The sequence below is a fragment of the Thalassophryne amazonica genome, chromosome 5 (genome assembly GCF_902500255.1).
Source record: "Thalassophryne amazonica chromosome 5, fThaAma1.1, whole genome shotgun sequence".
Taxonomy (NCBI): Eukaryota; Metazoa; Chordata; class Actinopteri; order Batrachoidiformes; family Batrachoididae; genus Thalassophryne; species Thalassophryne amazonica.
In genome coordinates, this window is record NC_047107.1 from 22,869,710 (window position 1) to 22,894,323 (window position 24,614).

The following is a 24,614-nucleotide window of genomic DNA, read 5'->3' on the forward strand; positions in this document are numbered from 1 at the left end:
GCTGCCATATGCCCTGATTTCACACTCAGAAACAGGAACCTGTCAGAAAACCTGATTTCGATGACATCAGGCCACGCCTCTCCAGACGCTCCACTGAAACGAGGGAAAACTGATTTTTTTACAGTGTGAAATCAATGTTTTTTGTGGACTTTGATGGTGAATTTGTCAAAATTGTTACAATCTGTGTTTTATGAGGATGCACTAAAACAACTAGCGATGTTTATTAGATGGACAAATTTTCCAAAGTTAATATTTTAAGGAGGAACGTGAGGTTTTTTGTTTTGTTCTTTTGAGTGCCTCTAGGACAGAGTGCAGAAATGAAGCTGAGCATAGTGTGAGAATGGTCTTCAAAAAAAACAGATTAAACCACAGATTTTATCCTTTCCATTCATTTTGAGAAGGAGAACTCTCAAAGTGTGTTGCCTCTTCCAAAAGCGTAGAACCAGCCATGTTTGTGGTTTCAGCCGCAGCATCACACCATACTAAGCTAAGATGCTACGTGTGGGACGCCGGCAAGTCTCGCTGAGGAAGCTGCTTCTGTGATCCATTCGGACAGAAAGGAGAGAACCAGTGACCACTGTTAACAGGAGAGCAGTGACATGGTACAGGTCCTACCCCTTTGAGATATTGGCTAAGCTGAGCTAAACCAACAGCTAAACTAAACTAAGCTAAGCTAATGGGAGCCCCAGCATGTCTAGAGAAGGCTGATGGAGGACCGCTGTTTTTCTGTGGACAAAAGACAGCGCCACACAGTGGAACAATAATTCTACATGGCTCTGTGTACAAACACAACAGGAGTGAAATCAAAGACACCACTTTCACAGTATGTAATCATTTTTATTCAGTCATAATGAGATGTATGCAATGTTTTTTTTTCTGAATACACTGCAGGTTACAAGGAGATGGAGACGGACATATTTGATTGCAAAATACAATCATTTGACTTGAACGCCAAATTAAAGCCATATTAAATCTATATTACATTTATAGGCAAAAGCAAAAAATTCAAATCCAAACTACAAGTTAGCCCCTTCAATGTAATCCTCTTGGAGTCTAATGCACTTTCCCATCCTTCTCTGCCACGCTTGCATGCACTCCTGGAAGGATTCTTCCAGGATTCTCCGCAGCTCTGTCGTCACGGTCTTTTTGATGCCGTGCACATCTTCAAAATGATGACCAGAAGGATCGCTGCATGCAAGGGTGTCAGGACATCCTCGAGCGTCTTGAAACTGAACCAAACTTGTTAGGGAGAGTCATCACCAGTGATGAGTCATGGATCTTTGAGTACGACCCAGAGACCAAATGCCAGAGCCTTCAGTGGAAGACCCTGAATTCACCAAGGCCGAAGAAAGCAAGACAGTTGAAGTCCAAACTCAAAAAGTCATGTTGATCGCATTCTTCGATGTGAGGGGCATCATCCACTGCGAGTTCTTGCCACAGGGCCAGACGATCAACCAGCATGTCTACAAAGAGATACTGCAGCGTTTGCTTCATTCAGTGCGCGAGAAGAGGCAAGAGTTGGGCAACACAACTCGTGGGTGCTTCACCATGACGAACGAACCTGTCCACACTGCCCTGAGTACCTGAGAGATCCTGGCCCAGAAGAACATCACTGTACTGGAGCAACTTCCCTACTCGCCTGACCTGGCTCCATGTGATTTTTTTTCCTCTTCCCCAAGCTCAAGGGGGTCATCAAGCGAACCCATTTTGAAGATGTGCATGACATCAAAAAGGCCGTGATGACAGAGCTACAGAGAATCCTGGAAGAATCCTTCCAGAAGTGCATGCAAGCGTGGCAGAGAAGGATGAGAAAGTGCATTAGACTCCAGGGAGATTACTTTGAAAAGGATAACTTGTAGTTTGGATTTGAAATACATTTTTGTGACACCAGTCCTGGAACTTTTCTGACATACCTCATATATTTTATTTATACACTCAACAAAAATATAAACGCAACACTTTTGGTTTTGCTCCCATTTTGTATGAGATGAACTCAAAGATCTAAAACTTTTTCCACATACACAATATCACCATTTCCCTCAAATATTGTTCACAAACCAGTCTAAATCTGTGATAGTGAGCACTTCTCCTTTGCTGACATAATCCATCCCACCTCACAGGTGTGCCATATCAAGATGCTAATTAGACACCATGATTAGTGCACAGGTGTGCCTTAGACTGCCCACAATAAAAGGCCACTCTGAAAGGTGCAGTTTTGTTTTATTGGGGGGGGGGGGATACCAGTCAGTATCTGGTGTGACCACCATTTGCCTCATGCAGTGCAATACATCTCCTTCACATAGAGTTGATCAGGTTGTCAATTGTGGCCGGTGGAATGTTGGTCCACTCCTCTTCAATGGCTGTGCGAAGTTGTTGGATATTGGCAGGAACTGGTACACGCTGTCGTATACGCCGGTCCAGAGCATCCCAAACATGCTCAATGGGTGACATGTACGGTGAGTATGCCGGCCATGCAAGAACTGGGACATTTTCAGCTTCCAAGAATTGTGTACAGATCCTTGCAACATGGGGCCGTGCATTATCCTGCTGCAACATGAGGTGATGTTCTTGGATGTTGGCACAACAATGGGCCTCAGGATCTCGTCACGGTATCTCTGTGCATTCAAAATGCCATCAATAAAATGCACCTGTGTTCTTCGTCCATAACAGACGCCTGCCCACACCATAACCCCACCGCCACCATGGGCCACTCGATCCACAACACTGACATCAGAAAACCGCTCACCCACACGACGCCACACACGCTGTCTGCCATCTGCCCTGAACAGTGTGAACCAGGATTCATCCGTGAAGAGAACACCTCTCCAACATGCCAAACGCCAGCGAATGTGAGCATTTGCCCACTCAAGTCGGTTACGACGACGAACTGGAGTCAGGTCGAGACCCCAATGTGGACGACGAGCATGCAGATGAGCTTCCCTGAGACGGTTTCTGACAGTTTGTGCAGAAATTCTTTGGGTGTGCAAACCGATTGTTTCAGCAGCTGTCCGAGTGGCTGGTCTCAGACGATCTTGGAGGTGAACATGCTGGATGTGGAGGTACTGGGCTGGTATGGTTACACGTGGTCTGCAGATGTGAGGCTGGTTGGATGTACTGCCAAATTCTCTGAAACGCCTTTGGAGACGGCTTATGGTAGAGAAATGAACATTCAATACACGAGCAACAGCTCTGGTTGACATTCCTGCTGTCAGCATGCCAATTGCACGCTCCCTCAAATCTTGCTACATCTGTGGCATTGTGCTGTGTGATAAAACTGCACCTTTCAGAGTGGCCTTTTATTGTGGGCAGTCTAAGGCACACCTGTGCACTAATCATGGTGTCTAATCAGCATCTTGATATGGCACACCTGTGAGGTGGGATGGATTATCTCAGCAAAGGAGAAGTGCTCACTATCACAGATTTAGACTGGTTTGTCAACAATATTTGAGGGAAATGGTGATATTGTGTATGTGGAAAACGTTTTAGATCTTTGAGTTCATCTCATACAAAATGGGAGCAAAACCAAAAGTGTTGCATTTATATTTTTGTTAAGTATATATATATATATATATATATATATATATATATATATATATATAAAATTTCTTTATAGAAATAAATGTAATATTTTGTTATTTTCACAAATTATTTGATAAAAATGATTTTGGTCGTTTAGTGGGGCCAGCTTTTTATACTTTATTTAAATATGGCAGGGGTGGTGGCCAAGTGGTTAATGTGCTTGGTTTCAGTGCAGAAGGTTCCGGGTTCAAATCCCACCCCTGCCACATTTCTCCATGTAATGTGGAGTTGCGTCAGGAAGGGCATCTGGCGTAAAACCTGTGCCAATTCAACATGCAGATCCACCTTGGATTTGCTGTGGCGACCCCAAGTGCAAACAAGGGAGCAGCCAAAGGGACTTACTATTTTAAATATACTACTGACTATAATATATAATAATAGACTATAATATACTATAGACTATAATAGACTATAAATACTAACTAGGCTATAATGTGTTGGCATTGTCCAAAAAACACAAAGAAAGGATGAACACTTGGTAAGAATATTATTAAAGAATCTTTGATGAATTGTTATATTCCATGGGTTGCATGAATGGGGTGAAGTCTGCTATCAGTAATCAACTTATCAGCGACATCAGGGCTTGCACAAGTTAAAAAGTTGGAAGTAATACTTCATAATCAGGCATATCATTTTTTCAAAGATAGTGTTGACTGGAGTGAGATATGGCCTTAAGGATAAGTATCACACTTCTGACAAAAGATACAGCAAATAAGGTTGCAAAATGTGACCATCATCTGACCTGTACTCACTGTTGGGAAAGTGTAAGTACACGGACCCACAACAGGGGGCGCAAATGAACGGACAATGGAATAGGTCAAATAACAACACTTTACTGTTGCGAACGTGCACAACAAACAACAGATTACAACAATGGACAAAATTCAATTCACACAGGTGTCGTGTGGGCAGGCTCCAAGATAGGAGACGCCTGTCCAAAGCAGAACCGGAACCACACGATTTCCTCCGCCACCAGACCCCAGGAATACTGGAACCGCCAAGTCCCGAACTCCCAGGTGGCCACTGCCTCCGCGTATCGGACCTGGTACTGCTGGCGAGGAACAAAAAACAATTAAATGAGGGAGAGTTTTGCACCCAGGAATCCGTATAGCAGGAATGCTACCTCCACCTCTCGTTGGAACAGTAGTCCACACTAACAACGCACAAGTCACAAAAATACTGTCAAAACAGTCAGCTGAGGTACGTTACCTTCCAGGTAGAACGATATCTCGGCAAAGAGGTGGAGACGTCGTCCTGCTGATATACTTCTGCCGATCAGATGATTGGTAACAGCTGTTGCAGGTGATGCGTGACAGCTGTCACCCTGGCTGCTCCTGTGAGGCGGCTGCGCCCTCTGGTGCCTGGAGCCCGCACTCCAGACAGGGCGCCCTCTGGTGGTGGGCCAGCAGTACCTCCTCTTCTGGCGGCCCACACAACAGGACCCCCCCCTCAACGGGCGCCTCCTGGCGCCCGACCAGGCTTGTCCGGGTGGCGGCGGTAGAAATCGGCCAGGAGGGCCGGGTCCAGGATGAAGCTCTTCTTCACCCAGGAGCGTTCTTCAGGTCCGTACCCCTCCCAGTCCACCAAATACTGGAAGCCCCGGCCCATCCTACGGACATCCAAAAGCCGGCGTACAGTCCAAGCCGGCTCGCCATCGATGATCCGGGCAGGGGGCGGTGCCGGGCCCGGAGTACAGAGGGGTGAGGTGTGATGTGGTTTAATCCGGGACACGTGAAATACAGGATGGATCCGCAGTGAGGCCAGCAGCAGAAGCCTCACTGCGGCTGGACTGATGACCTTCTGGATCTTGAAGGGGCCGATGTAACGGTCCTGTAACTTGGGGGAGTCCACTTTGAGGGGGATGTCTCTGGTGGATAACCACACCTCCTGCTCTGGCCGATACGCAGGGGCCGGGGGCCGCCGAAGGTCTGCATGGGCCTTTGACCTCATCCGGGCCCTCAGCAAGGCAGAACGGGCGGCACGCCACACCCGACGGCACTTCCATAGGTGGGCCTGGACCGAGGGCACACCGACCTCTCCCTCAACCACTGGAAACAAAGGAGGTTGGTACCCCAGACATACCTCGAAAGGGGAGAGGCCGGTGGCTGACGACACCTGGCTGTTATGGGCATACTCGATCCAGGCCAGATGGGTACTCCAGGCGGCCGGGTGCGCGGCTGTCACGCAACGCAGGGCCTGCTCCATCTCCTGATTGGCCCGTTCTGCTTGCCCGTTGGTCTGGGGATGGTACCCGGATGAGAGACTCACCGTGGCCCCCAGTTCCCGGCAGAAGCTCCTCCAGACGTGCGAGGAGAACTGGGGACCGCGATCGGAGACGGTGTCTGTTGGGATCCCATGCAGCCGAACGACGTGGTGAACCAGGAGGTTCGCTGTCTCCTGGGCCGTCGGGAGCTTCGAGAGGGCCACGAAGTGGGCCGCCTTGCAGAATCGGTCCACTATCGTGAGGATGGTGGTGTTGCCCTGGGACGGCGGGAGGCCCGTGACAAAATCCAGGCCGATGTGGGACCAGGGGCGATGGGGCACGGGCAGCGGCTGGAGCAGACCCGAAGCCCTGCGATGGTCAGCCTTGCCCCTGGCGCAGGTGGTGCAGGCCTGGATATAATCCCGGACGTCGGCCTCTAGGGACGCCCACCAGAAGCGCTGCCGGACAACTGCCACGGTTCTTCGCACCCCTGGATGATAGGAGAGCTTAGAGCCGTGACAGAAGTCCAGGACTGCAGCCCTAGCTTCTGGTGGGACGTAAAGTCTGTTCTTCGGCCCAGTTCCGGGGTCCGGGCTTCGTGCCAGGGCCTCCCGGACGGTTCTCTCTACGTCCCAGGTGAGGGTGGCCACGATAGTGGACTCCAGGATGATGGGTTCCGGTGGATCCGACAACTCCGTTTTGACTTCATCTTCATGTACCCGGGACAAGGCATCCGATCTCTGGTTCTTGGTCCCGGGACGGTAGGTGATCCGGAAGTCAAAACGGCCGAAGAACAGTGACCAGCGGGCTTGCCTGGGATTCAGCCGCTTGGCGGTCCTGATATACTCCAGGTTCCGGTGGTCAGTGAAAACCGTGAATGGCACGGACGTTCCCTCCAACAGATGTCTCCACTCTTCAAGAACCTCTTTCACCGCAAGGAGTTCTCGATTGCCGACGTCATAATTCCGTTCGGCCGGGGTCAACCTGCGGGAAAAATAGGCACACGGGTGAAGGACCTTATCGGTCTTCCCGCTCTGGGAAAGCACAGCTCCTATCCCTGAGTCCGAGGCGTCCACTTCAACCACTAACTGGCGACTAGGATCGGGCTGCACCAGAACGGGTGCAGACGAGAAGCGCCGTTTCAACTCCTTGAACGCGGCATCGCAACGATCCGACCAGGTGAAGGGGACTTTTGGTGAGGTCAGGGCTGTCAGGGGGCTAACTACCTGACTGTAGCCCTTAATGAACCTCCTGTAGAAATTAGCAAAGCCGAGGAACTGTTGCAGCTTCCTACAGCTAGTGGGTTGGGGCCAGTCTCTCACCGCCGCAACCTTGGCCGGATCAGGAGCGACGGAGTTGGGGGAGATGATAACCCCAGGAAGGACAAAGATGTGCGGTGGAACTCACACTTCTCGCCCTTCACAAGCAGCCGGTTCTCCAACAACCGCTGCAGGACCTGACGTACATGCCGGGCATGAGTCTCAGGATCCGGAGAAACGATGAGTATATCGTCTAGATATACGAAGACGAATCGGTGCAGGAAATCCCGCAAGACATCATTAACCAAAGCCTGGAACGTCGCGGGGGCGTTTGTGAGGCCGAACGGCATGACCAGGTACTCAAAGTGACCTAAGGGGGTGTTAAATGCCGTCTTCCACTCGTCTCCCTTCCGGATCCGAACCAGGTGATACGCATTTCTAAGATCCAATTTAGTGAATATTCGGGCTCCATGCAGGGGCGTGAACACTGAATCCAACAGGGGCAACGGGTATCGATTGCGAACCGTGATTTCGTTCAGTCCCCTGTAATCAATGCATGGACGAAGTCCGCCGTCTTTTTTACCCACAAAAAAGAAACCTGCACCCATCGGGGAGGTGGAATTCCGGATCAACCCGGCGGCTAAAGAGTCCCGGATGTAGGTCTCCATTGATTCGCGCTCAGGTCGGGAGAGGTTGTACAGCCTGCTGGACGGGAACTCACCGCCTGGAACCAAATCAATGGCACAATCGTACGGACGGTGGGGGGGAAGGGTGAGCGCCAGATCCTTACTGAACACATCTACAAGGTCGTGGTACTCCACTGGCACCGTCCCTAGATTGGGCGGGACTCTGACCTCCTCCTTAGCCTGGGAACCGGGAGGAACCGAGGAACCTAAACATACCCAATGGCAGGTCTCGCTCCACTGAACCACTACCCCGGACGGCCAATCGATCCGGGGATTGTGTTTCAACATCCAGGGGAAGCCTAAGATCACACGGGAGGTAGCAGGTGTCACAAAAAACTCGATCTCCTCCCGGTGATTTCCTGACACCACCAGAGTTACTGGTGGTGTCTTATGTGTGATTGGAGGGAGTAGGGAGCCATCTAGTGCTCGCACCTGCACAGGCGAGGTAAGCGCCACCAGAGGGAGCCCTATCTCCCTGGCCCATCTGCTGTCTAACAGATTCCCTTCACAGCCGGTGTCCACCAGTGCTGGGGCCTTCAGGGTTAAATCCTCATAAAGGATTGTAACTGGGAGTCGTGTGGCAATATGGGTGTGTCCCACGTGAAAGTCTCGGCCCACCCTAAGCCCAGTTTCTAGGGGCGGGCGTTGGTGTTTAACCGCTCGGGGCAGTCTCTTACCTGATGCTCTATCGAGCCACAAACAAAACACGCTCCGCGGGCCAGCCTCCTCTGTCTGTCTGGTGCCCTAAATGTGGCCCTGCTCGTGTCCATAGCTTCGTCAGCAGGGGGAGCTGTAACCACACGGAGCGTAGGGGCCGTGGAGCGTGGGGAGGGCGGAACTCGGTCGGAACCGGAAGGGAGAGGGACGGCGCGTGCCCGGCCACGCCCTTCGTCTCGTTCCCGACGGCTTTCTTCTAACCGATTGTCTAATCGTATAACGAGATCAATAAGCCCATCTAAATCCCGCGGTTCGTCCTTAGCCACCAGGTGCTCCTTGAGGACCAACGACAGTCCGTTTACGAAGGCGGTGCGGAGGGCAGTGCTATTCCAGCCGGACCTCGCAGCCGCGATGCGGAAGTCGACTGCATAGGCAGCTGCGCTCCGGCGCCCCTGTCTCATTGACAGCAGCACGGCTGAAGCGGTCTCACCTCTATTTGGGTGATCGAACACTGTTCTGAACTCCCTCACAAACCCATCATATGTCTGAAGGAGCCGTGAATTCTGCTCCCAGAGCGCTGTAGCCCAAGCGCGTGCCTCACCGCAAAGCAGGTTTATTACATAAGCTATCTTGCTAGAATCAGTCGCGTACATGACAGGACGTTGTGCGAAGACGAGCGAACACTGCATAAGGAAGTCCGCGCACATCTCCACACAACCTCCGTATGGCTCTGGAGGGCTTATGTATGCTTCCGGGGAAGGTGGGAGGGGTCGTTGAACGACCAGTGGAACGTCACTGTTACGCACAGGATCGACAGGAGGGAGAGCCGCAGCAGCGCCCTGAGGGCGCGCCTCCACCTGCGCGGCGAGAGCCTCCACCCTGCGGTTAAGGAGGACGTTCTGCTCGGTCATTAAATCCAACCGAGCCGTGAAAACGGTGAGGATCCGCTGCAACTCACCGATCATTCCTCCTGCGGGCGCCTGTGCACCCTGTTCTTCCATTGGCCGTTCAACAGCCGGTTGACGCCCCTCGGGATCCATGACGTTGGCCGAGATATCCTGTTGGGAAAGTGTAAGTACACGGACCCACAACAGGGGGCGCAAATGAACGGACAATGGAATAGGTCAAATAACAACACTTTACTGTTGCGAACGTGCACAACAAACAACAGATTACAACAATGGACAAAATTCAATTCACACAGGTGTCGTGTGGGCAGGCTCCAAGATAGGAGACGCCTGTCCAAAGCAGAACCGGAACCACACGATTTCCTCCGCCACCAGACCCCAGGAATACTGGAACCGCCAAGTCCCGAACTCCCAGGAGGCCACTGCCTCCGCGTGTCGGACCTGGTACTGCTGGCGAGGAACAAAAAACAATTAAATGAGGGAGCGTTTTGCACCCAGGAATCCGTATAGCAGGAATGCTACCTCCACCTCTCGTTGGAACAGTAGTCCACACTAACAACGCACAAGTCACAAAAATACTGTCAAAACAGTCAGCTGAGGTACGTTACCTTCCAGGTAGAACGATATCTCGGCAAAGAGGTGGAGACGTCGTCCTGCTGATATACTTCTGCCGATCAGATGATTGGTAACAGCTGTTGCAGGTGATGCGTGACAGCTGTCACCCTGGCTGCTCCTGTGAGACGGCTGCGCCCTCTGGTGCCTGGAGCCCGCACTCCAGACAGGGCGCCCTCTGGTGGTGGGCCAGCAGTACCTCCTCTTCTGGCGGCCCACACAACACTCACCCAGGAGTGCTGTATTTAAAAAATAATTTGAAATTGTCATGGCAAAGTGCTCTTATCCAGAGCATCCCCACATCCAGTGCTGACCCGGCCCATCCTTTGAAGCAACTTTCATAAAAAAATGTATTAATTAAAAACTAACAAAACACTGTTATCTTGATTTAGTTTGTAATTTAACAAACTAAAGTCTAAGTTCTCCTCTTTCCTACACCCCCTTTTTTTTTCCCCTACACTGGCTTCACAATTTACCTCCTAACCAAATTTAGCAAAAATCAGTTCATTTGCTTATGTGTATTCTGACCATAAATAGATGTAGGCAAAAGTATTAAGTCCTTTATGAAGGTAACTAATTTTAGTGGAGCTCACAAGAATGTGCAACTGATCGTCGAGGAGATTACATATGTATGATGACATGCTGTATGTGAGCCACAACACGATTTGCATTGAAGCTGGAGAAAAATAAATACGCAACAGACTATAAGCAAAGCCACACTGAGGCTAACTAACTGTGAGTGTTGCCAGATAAAACACTGACACCATGTAAAGTGACTGAGGACAGCTGCTGTCCTTGTGCTTTTCCTCCCCACTGCTCCACCACAGGTGCAAACACACCTGGTGGTCCCTCCAAGGAAACCCTGAGCTGCCTTTTACTGGCACACCAAGATCTGCCCTGAAAGACAGATGACAGATGCACGCACGCATTTCAGTATGAAAAACAGCGCAGACGCACCTGGTGCTTCGACTCTCACCACATCTCATATACGAGTGGGTACACATGCAGGCAAAAAACATTAAAGACTGTCGAGGACACGAAGTGTTTGAATCAAAACAAGAGGCAAATCAGCACAACAGTGGCAAAGCATCTACACAAATAGAATGAAGTGAGCGCCCCACCTGAGTCGCTTGGCAGGACCTCCACACTCCAGGCCTCACTCGTGGTCTCAGAAATGGTCGAGCCATACGGGTCCAGGAGCACTGAACCAGAGCCAGGAAGACACAGAAGGCTGCCAAGCATGTTCTCTGCAGCCGCTCCTGACGACACAAAGGGACACACAATGCAAATACAAAGAGTTAAACCACTTACTTTTCTTTTTTCTGCCAAAGCACTCTGTAGACAATTTTCACCTCTGCCGTCACATGAGCTTAAGGGTACCTTTATGTCCCTTAGCTAAACTGGAAGAGCTTTTGTCACTCTACTTTGTTTGTTTTCTGTCCTAAATTCTAATAAAACACTGATTTGACAAATTAAGAATGTGAACTTTACAATTTGGGATGTATTAATCTGATACGCTTCTAACATCATGATCACAGATGTTAGACGTATTAAATAGATCAGGTATCACCAGATGCAACCAAGCAACACACAATTTCTAAGTGGCCACTGGATGTCAAATGCATTCAGGTCCACAAGTATTTGAACAATGAACAATGTCAATTTGTTGTCTCTGGACTCCGCCACAATGAAGTTGAAGTTAAAACATATAAAGACTTTCGATTTAATTGCGGAGCTACTCAGTGGATAAGGACCTGGGTTTGAATCCCAAACATGCTACCTGTGTCCTTGGACAAGCCAATCTGCATTGTCTCAATCTACCCAACTATAAAAATTGGTACAGACCTTAGCTGGTGAAGTAAATGTGAGGCATCATTATAAAGCAGTTTCAGCATCTGCTCAATAGAAAAATGGCCAAGCGGTCAATGCGCTCGGTTTCCGTGCGGAAGGTCCCCGGTTTAAACCTCACCCCTGCCACATCTCCCCATGTAATGTGGAGTTGCGTCAGCAAGGGCATCCGGCGTAAAACCTGTGCCAATTCAACATGCAAATCCACCTCGGTGTGGTGAACCTGAGTGAAAACAAGGGAGCAAAAGGACTGACTTAACATAAAAAGTTACAGAAATGCAGTCCTTATTATTAACTCAAGGGATTTAATAAAAATATTAGAGCCTGACCGATATATTGGCCGGCCAATATTATCGGTCGATATAAGCCCTTTTCAAAGTACTCACTATCGGCCGAAATTCTGCCAATAGAATGCCGATAATTTCTCATAAACAGAACAGCTACTGAAATAATGTTTATGTCGGCAATGTAAAATGTCCTTGCACCGTTTGTCCAGTAGATGGAGCTCTGACTCCATTCAACTGAGAGCTGCTTACACCCCTGCTTAAATGTGTTCATCACTGGCCCCCGTAGTTCACCATCACACTGCACTGATCGGCTGACAAAAGCATACAAGTAAGTTTATAAGGATGTTGTTTGTAATAACTTTGCGATTACTTTGCGAACTTGAAAATTCTTCTCTGTTATAAAGTTAATCAATATGAGGACAAAGCTTCAGCTTTTAGCTCATACCTTTTTTGTTAAGGGTACAAAAAAGAACATTTTATTCATTTAAAAAAAATAATAATATTGGCTGATTTATCGGCTATCGGCAAATCAGCCGATTTATCGATTATCAGAATTTTTTTCATCCAAATATCATTATCAGCATCAGCCTCAAAAAAATCCATATCGGTCGGGCTCTAAAAAATATCACATCAAACATTTCAGATTTATAGCAGTTTTTATACACAGTCCCTCTCAGTTTCAGAAGGAAGTCAAATACAAGCCTTGAAGCCCAGCACATACACCACAGCGTGAAGGGGATGAGAGTCAATGAGATTACGTGCACAAGGCTGGTACTCATTTACAGCTGAATGCACCGAGACAATGCAGATAAAGTGGGCCATTTCAGAAGCCATAAGCAATGAGAAAAACTAAATATAAAGATGACTGTAAATGCAGATCATCACTTTTACTGCTAGTTTTCCTCAGACAACTCAGGGGACGGATACATGAACATTTCCAGGTCACTGAACATCTCTTGGACTTCATTTATGTTAATCGTTAACTTGTAGGCCCTTTGAATTTTAATGATTTAAGTCATAAAAATAATGTTCTTTGGAAACACTACAATTTTGTTCCATAGTATTCAAATAACAGATTAATGTGGTTAAGAGTTATGCTCCCATGACACACCATTTCCCAGCATGACATCTAAGTAAAAGAGCACTGCTGCAGTATAGCATCAGCTTCATGGAGCAAAAAAAATCTGGCTGATGTTCAGTTGTTACATAAATAAACAAATAAAATAAATGTTAAATAAATAAAAAAATAACTCGGTAAAATGGAAACAAACGACGACTGAAACGACTAACACATGCCACCACAGATCCTATTGGGAAGGACTAAAAAATAAAACCTAGACATTATTTACAGCAACATTTTGCTGGGTATCTTCTAGTTTCCATTCCAGTTTCCACTGAATGCAGCATAAACCTCCAACCTTGTGTATGCCCTTTTGCCTTCATATTGTCTATAAAATCTCATATGAGTACACTCACTATATTTTGATAGAATCTCCTCAAAATCAATACTTTACAAACAATAAAATTAGCTGTAACACTGTGATATACCAAGAAAATAAGGCCAATTTATAATGGAAAGATAGCCTGGAAGTCTGTCTGGGAGCAATCTGGGAACCAAGAGTGGTTCCATGGTGTAGTGGATGTGGCGACACGTGATACCAGCACAAACAAAGACACTCATCCTCACAGACATGTACCAACTAGACAGTAGTTCAAGATGAAGACAGTTTTATTTTGTGAAAAACAAAACGAGGATACACTTCAATTTCCCTGAAGGAGTATTCCCAAGGGATTAAGGTTTTACATAACGGCTAAGTAGATCTTTGTCATTGAATTGGTGGGTTGTATGTCACGTGACATGGATTATTCGTACCATTTGCCTTTGTGTTTCATTTACCATGCAATACTGCTTTTAGTGTGCAATTTTGGTACTATAATATCAAATGTGCTATTGCACGCTCTATCCACCACATGTACTCACACTATCGGAGGTGGCGTTTCGCTAAACATAGACAACGATTTGAAGGAGCTAATTGACAGTGCGAATTCTTCAAACACACACACACACCCCCACACACAAATATACACACAAAACAAACCCACTACGCTGTAAGCCGTCTGGCAGCATGAAGAGCTGTTAGGATGAAGAGCTGGACAAATTTCTGACGCAATTTCTCTCTGGAGTGAGGAAGTACACAAAGTTGGTGAACGGCATTACAGACTCCATCATCAGAATTGTTTTTGAAATATCTGACTGTTTCTGCAAGCTGACTGAGAACAAGTTGGATTCCTATTTAAAGTTCGTGTTGGATTGTTGATGTCAAAGCACCAGTGACACACACCAAAATCTAAGTCCATTTTCTGTTGTTTATAAATTAATAAAATATCAAATGTCAAGGATCTATTTTAGCTGTTATCTAAAAACAAATAATGAATGTTTTGTTTCATTCATTAAATGGAACGAATATTTAATTCAGTGAAAGATGGAACATTCCACCTTTCACCTCATGAAATATTCATACCATTGAACTCAAACATTCATTATTTGCATACTATCGAAGCTAATCTAATCTTTAATCAATATAAACAGTATGGCACTGTGCGGTAAATGTGTCTGGAGTAAGATGCTGGTGAAGGAAGCCAACCAGAGATCCACAACAACCCTGAATGAGTTACACCCCTATTCCACAGGGCACCATTCTACTACGATCACGCATGATTCAAAAAAAGCACAAAAACAGAATGAAACAGCTTAATCTCACGTGACTCCTAACAGGCTGGCTTTAAAGTGCAGCCCTGGCAACCGGATGACTTATAAAGTGCAGCCCTGGCAACCGGATGGCTTATAAAGTGCATACCTGGCAATCCGCCAGAAAACAAAAGTAAGGAGCTATGCCCTCACCCAGAAAACCAACAAATGCTGCTTCTGCTTCAAATTTTTACCCTGATGGAATTCAACCAAATACATTTCAAGCTGTACTCACGAGGACTACCCTGTGTAAAGATGTTCAAACATGACTGAAGCTGTTAAGACTACGAACACCTGGAAGTTACCATGCACTAGCGACAATCTTGCAAACCAGGATGAAATTTTTGAAGTTTGAAAATTTGTCGCCGATTTGAAATCAGAGGGTAACGACTACGTATACTAAGCTTGTTCAACATTGGCAAAAATGGATCAAGAACTTACTATGATTCTTCAAAATGCACCCAGATTTGCTATTCAGGATCAAACAGGAAGGAACGGCGCTCTGTGGAATAGCCTAATTACAGGCTTCTTGTGGTTGTGACTGGAGGAACTGGGGACAGTGCAGCTTTTGTTTGTTGGATCACCAGTTACACAGATCTGAGTAGCACAGAGAAGGTTTTTCTTAAACAGAAGACAAAAAAATTTTAGTCACAGTTTCCCAGAAGACACATGGGAGATTCAAGCCTCGATTTGATCTGTTTTCATGTCTTAAAGTCCTTCTCAGCCCCACTTCACCAAAAAGATGTTACTGGTGATGCAAAAGGCAAGACTGTACAAATCTATGCACAGGTTCTCCAATCACATCCACAGAAACCTATAACACCTTCTGAGTTGTCATGGGTGTCTGGGTGGCTTCTCTCACTGGTCTCCTTTTTCCATAGTCTCTCAGTTTTTGAGATGTTCTGACTCTAGACCAGGGGCAGCCAACAGTGTGCCATGAAGAGCCAAGACAGAGTAGGTTTTCCTTGCCACAGATGACCTCAGCAGGTCATTTCAATGATGATACAGTGTGTAAGTTGAGAGAAGCACAACAGTAAACAAACCTGTTATGGTAATTAGTTGCAAGGAAATCCTGTACTGCCTTGACCCTAGCTGCCCACAACTCATCTTACCATATGACTTAAGGCCCCCTGACACTGGCACGACTTTGATGCGCGCACTTGCATGCCTTGTGTCGTGCAGGAGAGTAAACTCATCTTTAACGGGTGTAGACTGAACACGAGAGGGGTGAAGGCGCTTGCAATTGCGCAAAGAGATTTTTGAAATGTTCAAAAAAATCTTTCACGCATAAATGTCGATCAACGTTGCGCGCTCGAACAGCTGCTGCTGGAGCAGCCCTCTGTGATTCAGGAAGCGATTAGAGCCATTTTCAACAACTAACTTGTAGAGAAAATGATTAATTTGCCACAAAATAATTATTTTATATACAGAGCGTTCAGCGCGTGGCAGCTGGTGGAACAAAGCACGTTGTCCAGCTGGGAACACAGCGGGTGGGATTGTCATGACGATGTGAAGTCATGCAAGTGTCAGCGGGCCTTTAGATATACTATTTACAGTGCATCTGGAAAGTATTCACAGCGCTTTAATTTTTCCACATTTTATGTTACAGCATTTTTCCTAAATGGAGTAGATTCATTTTTCCCCTCAAAATTCTACTCACAACACCCCATAATGACAAGGTGAATTTTTTAATTTTTTTTTTCAAATGTATTAAAAATAAAAAGCTAAGAAATCACGTGCATATAAGTATTCACACCCTTTGCTCAATACTTTGTTGATGCACCTTTGGCAGCAATTACAGCCTCAAGTCTTCTTGAATATGATGCCACAAGCTTGGTGCACCTATCTTTGGGCAGTTATGTCCATTCCACTTTGCAAAACCTCTCAAGCTCCATCAGGCTGGATGGGGAGTGTCAGTGCACAGCCATTTTCAGATCTCTCCAGAGAAGTTCAATCAGATTCAGGTCTGGGCTCTGGCTGAGCCACTCAAGGACATTCACAGAGTTGTCCTGAAGCCACTCCTTTGATATCTTGGCTGTGCTTAGGGTCATTGCCCTGCTGACAATGTGAGGCAAGAGCACTCTGGAGCAGGTTTTCATCCAGGATATCTTTGTACATTGCTGCATTCATCTTTCAATTAATCCTGACTAGTCTCCCAGTTCTTGCTGCTGAAAAACATCCCCACAGCATGATGCTGCCACCACCATGCTTCACTGTAGGGTGGTGCCTGGTTTCCTCCAAAAATGATGCCTGGCATTCACAACAAAGACTTCAATTTTTGTCTCATCAGACCAGAGAATTTTGTTTCTCATGGTCTGAGAGTCCTTCAGGTGCATTTTGGCAAACTCCAGTTGGGGCTGCCATGTGCCTTTTACTAAGGCACATGGCTATGGTAGAGTGGTCTGTCTGACCACTCTACCATACAGGCCTGATTGGTGGATTGCTGCAGAGATGGTTGTCCTTCTGGAAGGTTCTCTCTCCACAGAGGATTGCTGGAGCTCTGATAGAGTGACCATTGGGTTCTTGGTCACCTCCCTGACTAAGGCCCTTCTCTCCCGATCGTTCAGCTTAGACGGGCAGCCGACTCAAGCAGGAGTCCTGGTGGATCCCACCTTCTTACATTTACAGATGATGGCGGTCACTGCGCTCATTGGGACCTTCAATGCAGCATAAATGTTTCCATATTCCCCTGGAGACAATCCTGTCTCAGAGGTCTACAGACAATTCCATTGGCTTCATGCTTGGTTTGTGCTCTGATATGCACTGTCAATAATATTACACATTCTGTGCAATAATAGCTGAACACTTGTGTACAGCATCACTTGAACACTCATGTGCAATATCACAAAACATTCTTTTTCTGTGTGTATATAGTGTACTCTTCTACTGTATATATTATTATTCTGCACAGAACTTGACTTTTGGATTTTGGTATTATTTTTCCTTTACCTTATTTTGCATACTTGCACTGTTGTTCTGTGACTATCTCTCTGCTGCTGTAACATCATACATTTCCCCATCATGGGACTATTAAAAGGTTATCTTAACTGTGGGACCTTATATGTAGACAGGTGTTCCTTTCCAAATCATGTACAATCAACTGAATTCACCCCAGGTGGAATCCAATTAAGCCGTGCAAACATCTCAAGGATGTTCAGTGGAAACAGGATGCACCTGCACTCAGTTTTGAGCTTTATGGCAAAGGGATATTGGGCCTCATGTATCAACGTTGCGTACGGTGATATTTGAGCGTATATGGTGTGTACGCCAAAATGGCTGCGCTACTTGGCATTTATCAATGTGGTCGTTGGCGTACGGTGCGCTGAAAATATACACCAGGTCGAGAGGTGGTGTAAATTATACACCAAAATGATCCAGCACTGGAATCCACATAAAAATGAATATGATCAACATGATAAACAGTGCCATCATACAAATCAATGCATGTTAAATAAATAACACTTTCTTGATTATACCACATAATAATTAATACAAATCCCGCTTTTGCCGGGATTGTTGGTCTCGGGCATGATCCGTGGCCACAGCTGACTAGCTACTTCGGGGATTTCACTTATCGCGGGCTATTTTTAGAACGTAACTCCCGCGATAAACGAGGGACCTCTGTAACACTTTTTTGATTATACTACAAAACAATTAATATGACGGCCGCTTTTGACGCTCTATTGGCACGCGTCGTGATTGGTGGAGTTCTTTTTCTTTGCCGTCTTCCTGGCTTCCATGTCGTAAAATGAGGGTGTGTCTGACGCAGAGTCTGAATATTTATGGGCGTGTTCATTATAATTACGATTGTTTTCACCCGCCGCATTTATCAAGGTCACGTCAGGCGTACGCTGGAAATGGGCAGGTGTGCACTGCTTGATACATGTCACGGCAACTTTGATGTACTTCAAATTTACACCGTAAATTTACGCCACAAGTGCGCAACGTTGATACATGAGGCCCATTGTGTGTAGAATTTTGAGTAAAAAATTCATTTAATCCATTTTGCAATATGACTAACATAAAATGTGGAGAAAGAGAAGTGCTGTGAATACTTTCTGGATGCACTGAATATTTCTTAAAGGTGTATACCCATTTGAGTTTTCACAAAACATACTTCATATTGTTTGCTCTCAGCTGTTCCACTGCCTTTCTGATGTCTCTAAAATTTGGTAGTTCACAGTTAACAAAATCGACCATTAGAATTCCAGCGCTGCAGATGTCTTAACATCCCAGCAGGATGTTATGCCTTATACAAAACCATGAAGCAGCCAGACCAATGGGACAGGGCAGCAGAACCATCTGTCAGGACGGAGCCATTGCCTTACCATAGCTGTCAGGTCGTGGTATAGATTTGGAGGAGTGACATGCTTTGATTCCTCCGTAAGCATGCTAGGGTTCATCACAATACCACAGATGAGTCACCTGATCATAGATTTCTCAAACAAATGCCTCCTTGTATACTCCTGGGGCCATCACTGCCTACTTTGTCAGCTGTAAAATGTGTGTTCTATTCGACTTGTGACTTTCAATTGCTGTAAAATTCCCAGAGATAAGCAAAAAGGGTGTTGCTAAATAAAGCTTCTCTATTAAATGCAGTGAGGCTTCAGAGACAGTGAGAGTTGAGGGTCATATGACTTTTAAGCTGGGACCCGCAGGCACATACCACTGTGCCAAAGGTCAAAGGTTAATGGAAATATCTCACCCTGCCCTGGAACTCAGTGCCACGCCTTTGAGCTGTTGATTAAACCTAGCATTATTTACAACCAAATTAGCCCTTTGCCCACCCTCCCACAAAGTCCTCAGCACATGTCCCTGCGTCCCAGTTTGGGACGATGAGGCTTAACAAGGCAGAAGAATGTGGAGGAGGAGGAGAAGTGCTAGCAGGTGTGAGTGGGAGTATGTGAACAGGGCTGCAAACCAAAAGTTGACCTGTGGCAGCCGCACCCCCCTGGTACACGATGATTCCAGTTCATGGCACACGCACCATGAGCATACATGCATGCCAGCGCCCCGCCAATGATGTGCACTGAGTTTGGCGGGGGCAGGGCTCTCATCGGTTGTGGGAGAGCTCTATCCCGCTGTCCATGTTTACAGTCTTCAAGGTAGGGGCGCAGAGTACTTGTCTTTCAGGTGGATGATTAAATGAGTGGCACAACAAGAAGTGAAACAATTAGAATTTCTGCCTCATTATCATGGTAATCTTATCAGTAGGATAATGAGGTATTAATGGATATTTAATGTGCATCTCATAACCCAATCCCTCGGAGAAAACACATAAGGAAATCGCTGTAAATTCACTTAATGATGGAAAAGTCCCCCAACGCCATATTCCAAAGAATGAAAAATGGTGGATGCAAATGAGAAGGAACCAAGGTCAATAAGACTGTGGGGACTAAGTGAATGTCAGACGGAGCATGAAAAAGAGAGATGGAGAGAGAGAAGGAAAGAAGATGGGCAGGGTACAAAGAAGACTGAGGTAGAGGAGACCCAGAAGGTGTGCATAACATGAAGACTTGAGCATTCTGTCACATGGGGGAGAAGATAGAAGACAGAGGACAAAATCAGTCTGAAACTTGAGAAATGAAAAAGAAAAAAATTGATAACCTTTAGTTTTTTAAGCCAAATCAATGTGTTTGTCTGAACAACTCTCTGTACCCCAAAAAGTAGCCCAACCAGCAAATGTTTGGACTTGATTCTTGATGAATGACTAACATGACATCATTTATCAAAAACATTGCAATTTTTCATTCATCGATTGGTCTTTTCAGCACTAAATTATACTGAATGATCATAAATATTGTGACAGTGATCATCCAGGAGCAGCAAATAGAGAGAATAAGCTTCAAGAGTCTGATTTTAAAGCAGAGTATTCACTGAACCAGCATGTTCTGTCAGTGGAAATAATGGCCAACTATGATTATGAAAAATGTATGGGTCAGAAGCCAAGTGTAGTGCAGGGTTCAACACGAAGGTATGTTTGAATGACAATGACTCACTGAATGTGGGTCCAGTTGTGTGCATCATGAACCTGACTGGCCTAAAGAGTTACACAGAAAAGAAATTCAGTGTTTCACTGTATCAAGTTGCCACCCCACCCACAACCATCAAACACTCGCTCTTATCCGAAAGGCCCCTCCTCTTCACTCTCTGCATGCTCTGAATTAGAATTGTACCATGCATGTTGGAAATGTGATAGAATCGTGTATTTTTAAGATGGCGCAACATTCTTTAACTTCAGTATTTCTGATGTGATCTGTGTTGTATTCCAGTGGCACCCGCAGAAAATATCTAGTAATGGACCAGTGAAAATCTTGGGGTGGAACACTAAAAAAATCTGAAGATCACACATGTATTTCAGGGTACAGCTGTCGATACATTTTAATGTACAATAAATTACTTGGAATTTAGTCTTTGACTGATAATGTGAATATCAGATTATGACACTCAGGAGATCAGCCAAGAAAACATTAATTTGCCAATCAAATTTCAATTTGTATGCATCAAGATTAATGGATTAAGGCTGTAGGTTGCTTAAACATAAGTATCAATTATTAACTGACAAGAGTGGCTTTTACAGTATTTATTTCTGGCATATCAAACTTTATATTATGTACAAACAGTATATTCCATTCTGTCTATCATAACTGGATTTCAAAGACTCGTTGGTGCAAAAAATTCTACAACTAGCAAAAACACTGAAGTGCATCTGAATTCCATAAAATAAAATAATAAATCATGTATGCAAAAATGTCTGAACTAAAGTTCTGATGTGATTAAATAAACACGACATTAGATTTCATACTCCATTTCTTTGCTACTTTTATCATTTCAGTTGGGGTGGGGGAAGTGGTCATGGAGCTCATACCCACCACTAGGGGGTGAACTTGTACTTATCATCATGAGGCATATGAACATGATGTTACACAGCATAAAGGCACAGGGTCGCACATGGACTGCAAGGGTACTCAGAGCTTTTACTTACATAAAAGTAGTAATATAATGCTGTAGAAATACCCTACTACAAGCAAAAGTCATGCATTGGTAGTATGCCCAAAGCACTTGCTTACCCCTCCGAGTCTAGTCTCCTTGAGGTTTCCTCCTCAAAACAACAGGAGTTTTTCCTTACCACTATTGCCTGCATGCTTGCTTGGGAGGGTTGGCAAGGTTCTTTACCCTTGTGAAGTGCCTTGGGGTACTAAATAAAATAAACTGAATTAAACTGATTTGACATTTCCCCCCCCACAATGCAAGTGAAATTCTTCATCTGAGTCTCCCTAAGTAAGCAACTCACATTATCTATGTACAGGCTGGCTACGATGTCCAGCAACTTCTTGGGGACACCGCAAATTCTCAGGAAGTCCCAAAGAACAGCCTGATCACCCGAGTCAAACTCCTTGCATAAATCAAAATCAAAATTACCCGTTAGCAATATGAGCCACTTAATTTCATTTCATGATCAGTTCTTCAATGCTGTTTCAGCCACATACCACAAGGTGATGACATTTCACTAAAACTACTAGATGGCAGTGTGTGTATGTATCTTTAGGTTCCTCCCACTCACTCAGGAATACCAGAGTGGTTCTGGTATGGATTTCATAATTTGCAGAAAGTTTGTCTCACTTTATCGAAAGTACAAACGTGTTAACAGTTAATTTACTTACTGATGGACCACACTTCTGCTCTTACAGGTAACACCCCCCTTCCACAGCACTCCCCTGCAAATCTACCTGCAATTTCTTGCAGCCGATCTTCATCCATGTTGGGATCAAAGTCGCTGCCAAGCACATCAGTGCTCCAGGTTTCACTGACTGTCTCAGAGATGTCCCGATCATCTGTCAGACCCATCATGTCTCGGATTTCAAACTTCCGTAATTTATCATCCAGGTTGTCCTGAGTTGTTGCTGAATGACGACACACGGGAGATATCGCAAGTGAGCAGGACTGTGATTGTCTTATCTTTGTAGCATTTATTGTAAAACTATCTTTCATCAACAATCAGTCATATACCCTGTTCATGCTCCAAAAGCTGGAGGGCCTCAACTCCATTACTCCCCGATGGTCCAGGTCCCAGCTCAGAAACAGACTCTCCCTCCAGATCCAGTGAGGACACAGAGTTCGAACGGTTGGATGGACCTAAGCAGAAATTAATACATAGATGTAAATGACAAAATAATAGTGAATCTGTCCTGTGCAGCCAGTCTGCTCTGTGTAAACCTTCAGTCACCTTGACACTTCCACAAATTTGAGCTCTGCACTGGCACACAATTTGTCATGCTAATGAGTAAACTCATTGCAAACTGTGCGAGGTCTTGCACGCAATGACACGCATTGATATGCAGGGTTTGTGAATAGGTTGCACAATGTACATGACTATAGTTCACACAAGTGGTACGAAATTTATGCAGCCTCGCACAGTTTACAATGAGTTTACTCATTGGCATGCAAGATTAGGTGCCAGTGTGGGGATCAAATTGGTGCAAGTGTCAAGGTGGCTCAATCCTGTAAGATCTCAGAAGCTAAGCACAGTGGGTCCTGGTTAGTACTTGGATGGGAGACCTCTTCAGAAGACCAGGGGTTGTGCGTTTCTCCAGGTAAAACTGGAGTTGTGTCAGGAAAGGCAACTGGGGTAAAACATGCCAATTTCTAATCCAGATCTGTGCTGGATCTGCTGTGGTGACCCTGAACAAATGGGAGCAACTGAAAGGACAATAACAAGAGTGCATCTGTCCAAAAGAAATTATCATTAGGATTACTTTGTGACCACTTAGTTCACAGCGTAAATGGACTTTGCAGTATTCTCCTACTCATAAGGGAGTAGAAACAAAAAAGCAGAAAGAAATCTATCAGTAATAAATATACTGCATTTTCTGGAGTAGATGTCAAGCTTTTCTTCTGTATGTGGAAGTCCCTTTATAACAGACCATTTCCTTGGGAGCAAATTCAAAAACTGGACAGCAACTCAACAGTACATGCGTACACCACGGCATGTGATGTTACTTAAAAATACTTTTAAATTTCAAAAACAAGCAAGATGGACAAATAAACATGTGTTGGACAACTACTGGATATTATTTGATGTAGTTTGAACAAAAAGAATCATCAGGTTTGACATGGATGAAAGCATGAATAGCAAATTTTTGTAAGAATGTTTCAAGCCTGTGGTGTGTACCAAAAGGACTGTTAAATTACAAAAATAAGCAAGATAGACAAATAAACTTGTGTTGGACAACACATTGGATGTTGTCCAACATGTTTATTTGTCCATGTAGTTGAACACAGATAGCAGGCAGACAGCACTGGAAACACTACAATAAAAACAAGAGCACATTTGATTTTTTTTTTTTAATCAGTTCTTTAAGTTGGGGTTTTTGTGCATTGTTAGTGTACTTTATGTATGGCATTTATTCTATTATGAAAAACCCTATCTAAATAGCTGTTGTCATTATGATAATAATAATAATAATAATAATAATAATAATAATAATAATAATCTCTATAAAAAAAAATCAGTTTATCATCCCCGCCCACATACCAAAATTAGCCTGCATCAATTTTATTTTGGCGAATTTCATTGACGGCAGTTCCGCTGGTGCGTCCACTAGGTGGTGCATATGCTTTGGCCAAAGACGGTCATTGACAACCACACAGTCAGTTGCTCTGTGTCACTCACACACAGTATGGGTGATTCTTTAACTACGGGCACTACTGGCCTTGTAAATGTAATTTCCACCACACCATTGCCTTACAATATAAAGCGCCGTGGGGCAACTGTTTGTTGTGATTTGGCGCTATATACATGTGCTCTGATATCACTGTTTATCGC

At 45.3% G+C, this 24,614-nt stretch overlaps 1 protein-coding gene across 6 annotated transcripts in view; it reads right to left on the reverse strand.

The window, feature by feature from the left end:
- Window positions 1-24,614, reverse strand: part of gapvd1 (GTPase activating protein and VPS9 domains 1) — a 137,755-nt gene that overhangs the window by 42,582 nt on the left and 70,559 nt on the right. For all 6 annotated transcript variants that reach the window (XM_034169776.1, XM_034169781.1, XM_034169780.1 and 3 more), the window contains 3 exons: window positions 22,799-22,924; window positions 22,519-22,692; window positions 11,026-11,163 (listed from right to left, as the gene is read on the reverse strand). In XM_034169776.1, coding sequence (XP_034025667.1) covers window positions 11,026-11,163; window positions 22,519-22,692; window positions 22,799-22,924 — 438 coding nt within the window. The remainder of the gene's footprint in view (window positions 1-11,025; window positions 11,164-22,518; window positions 22,693-22,798; window positions 22,925-24,614) is intronic.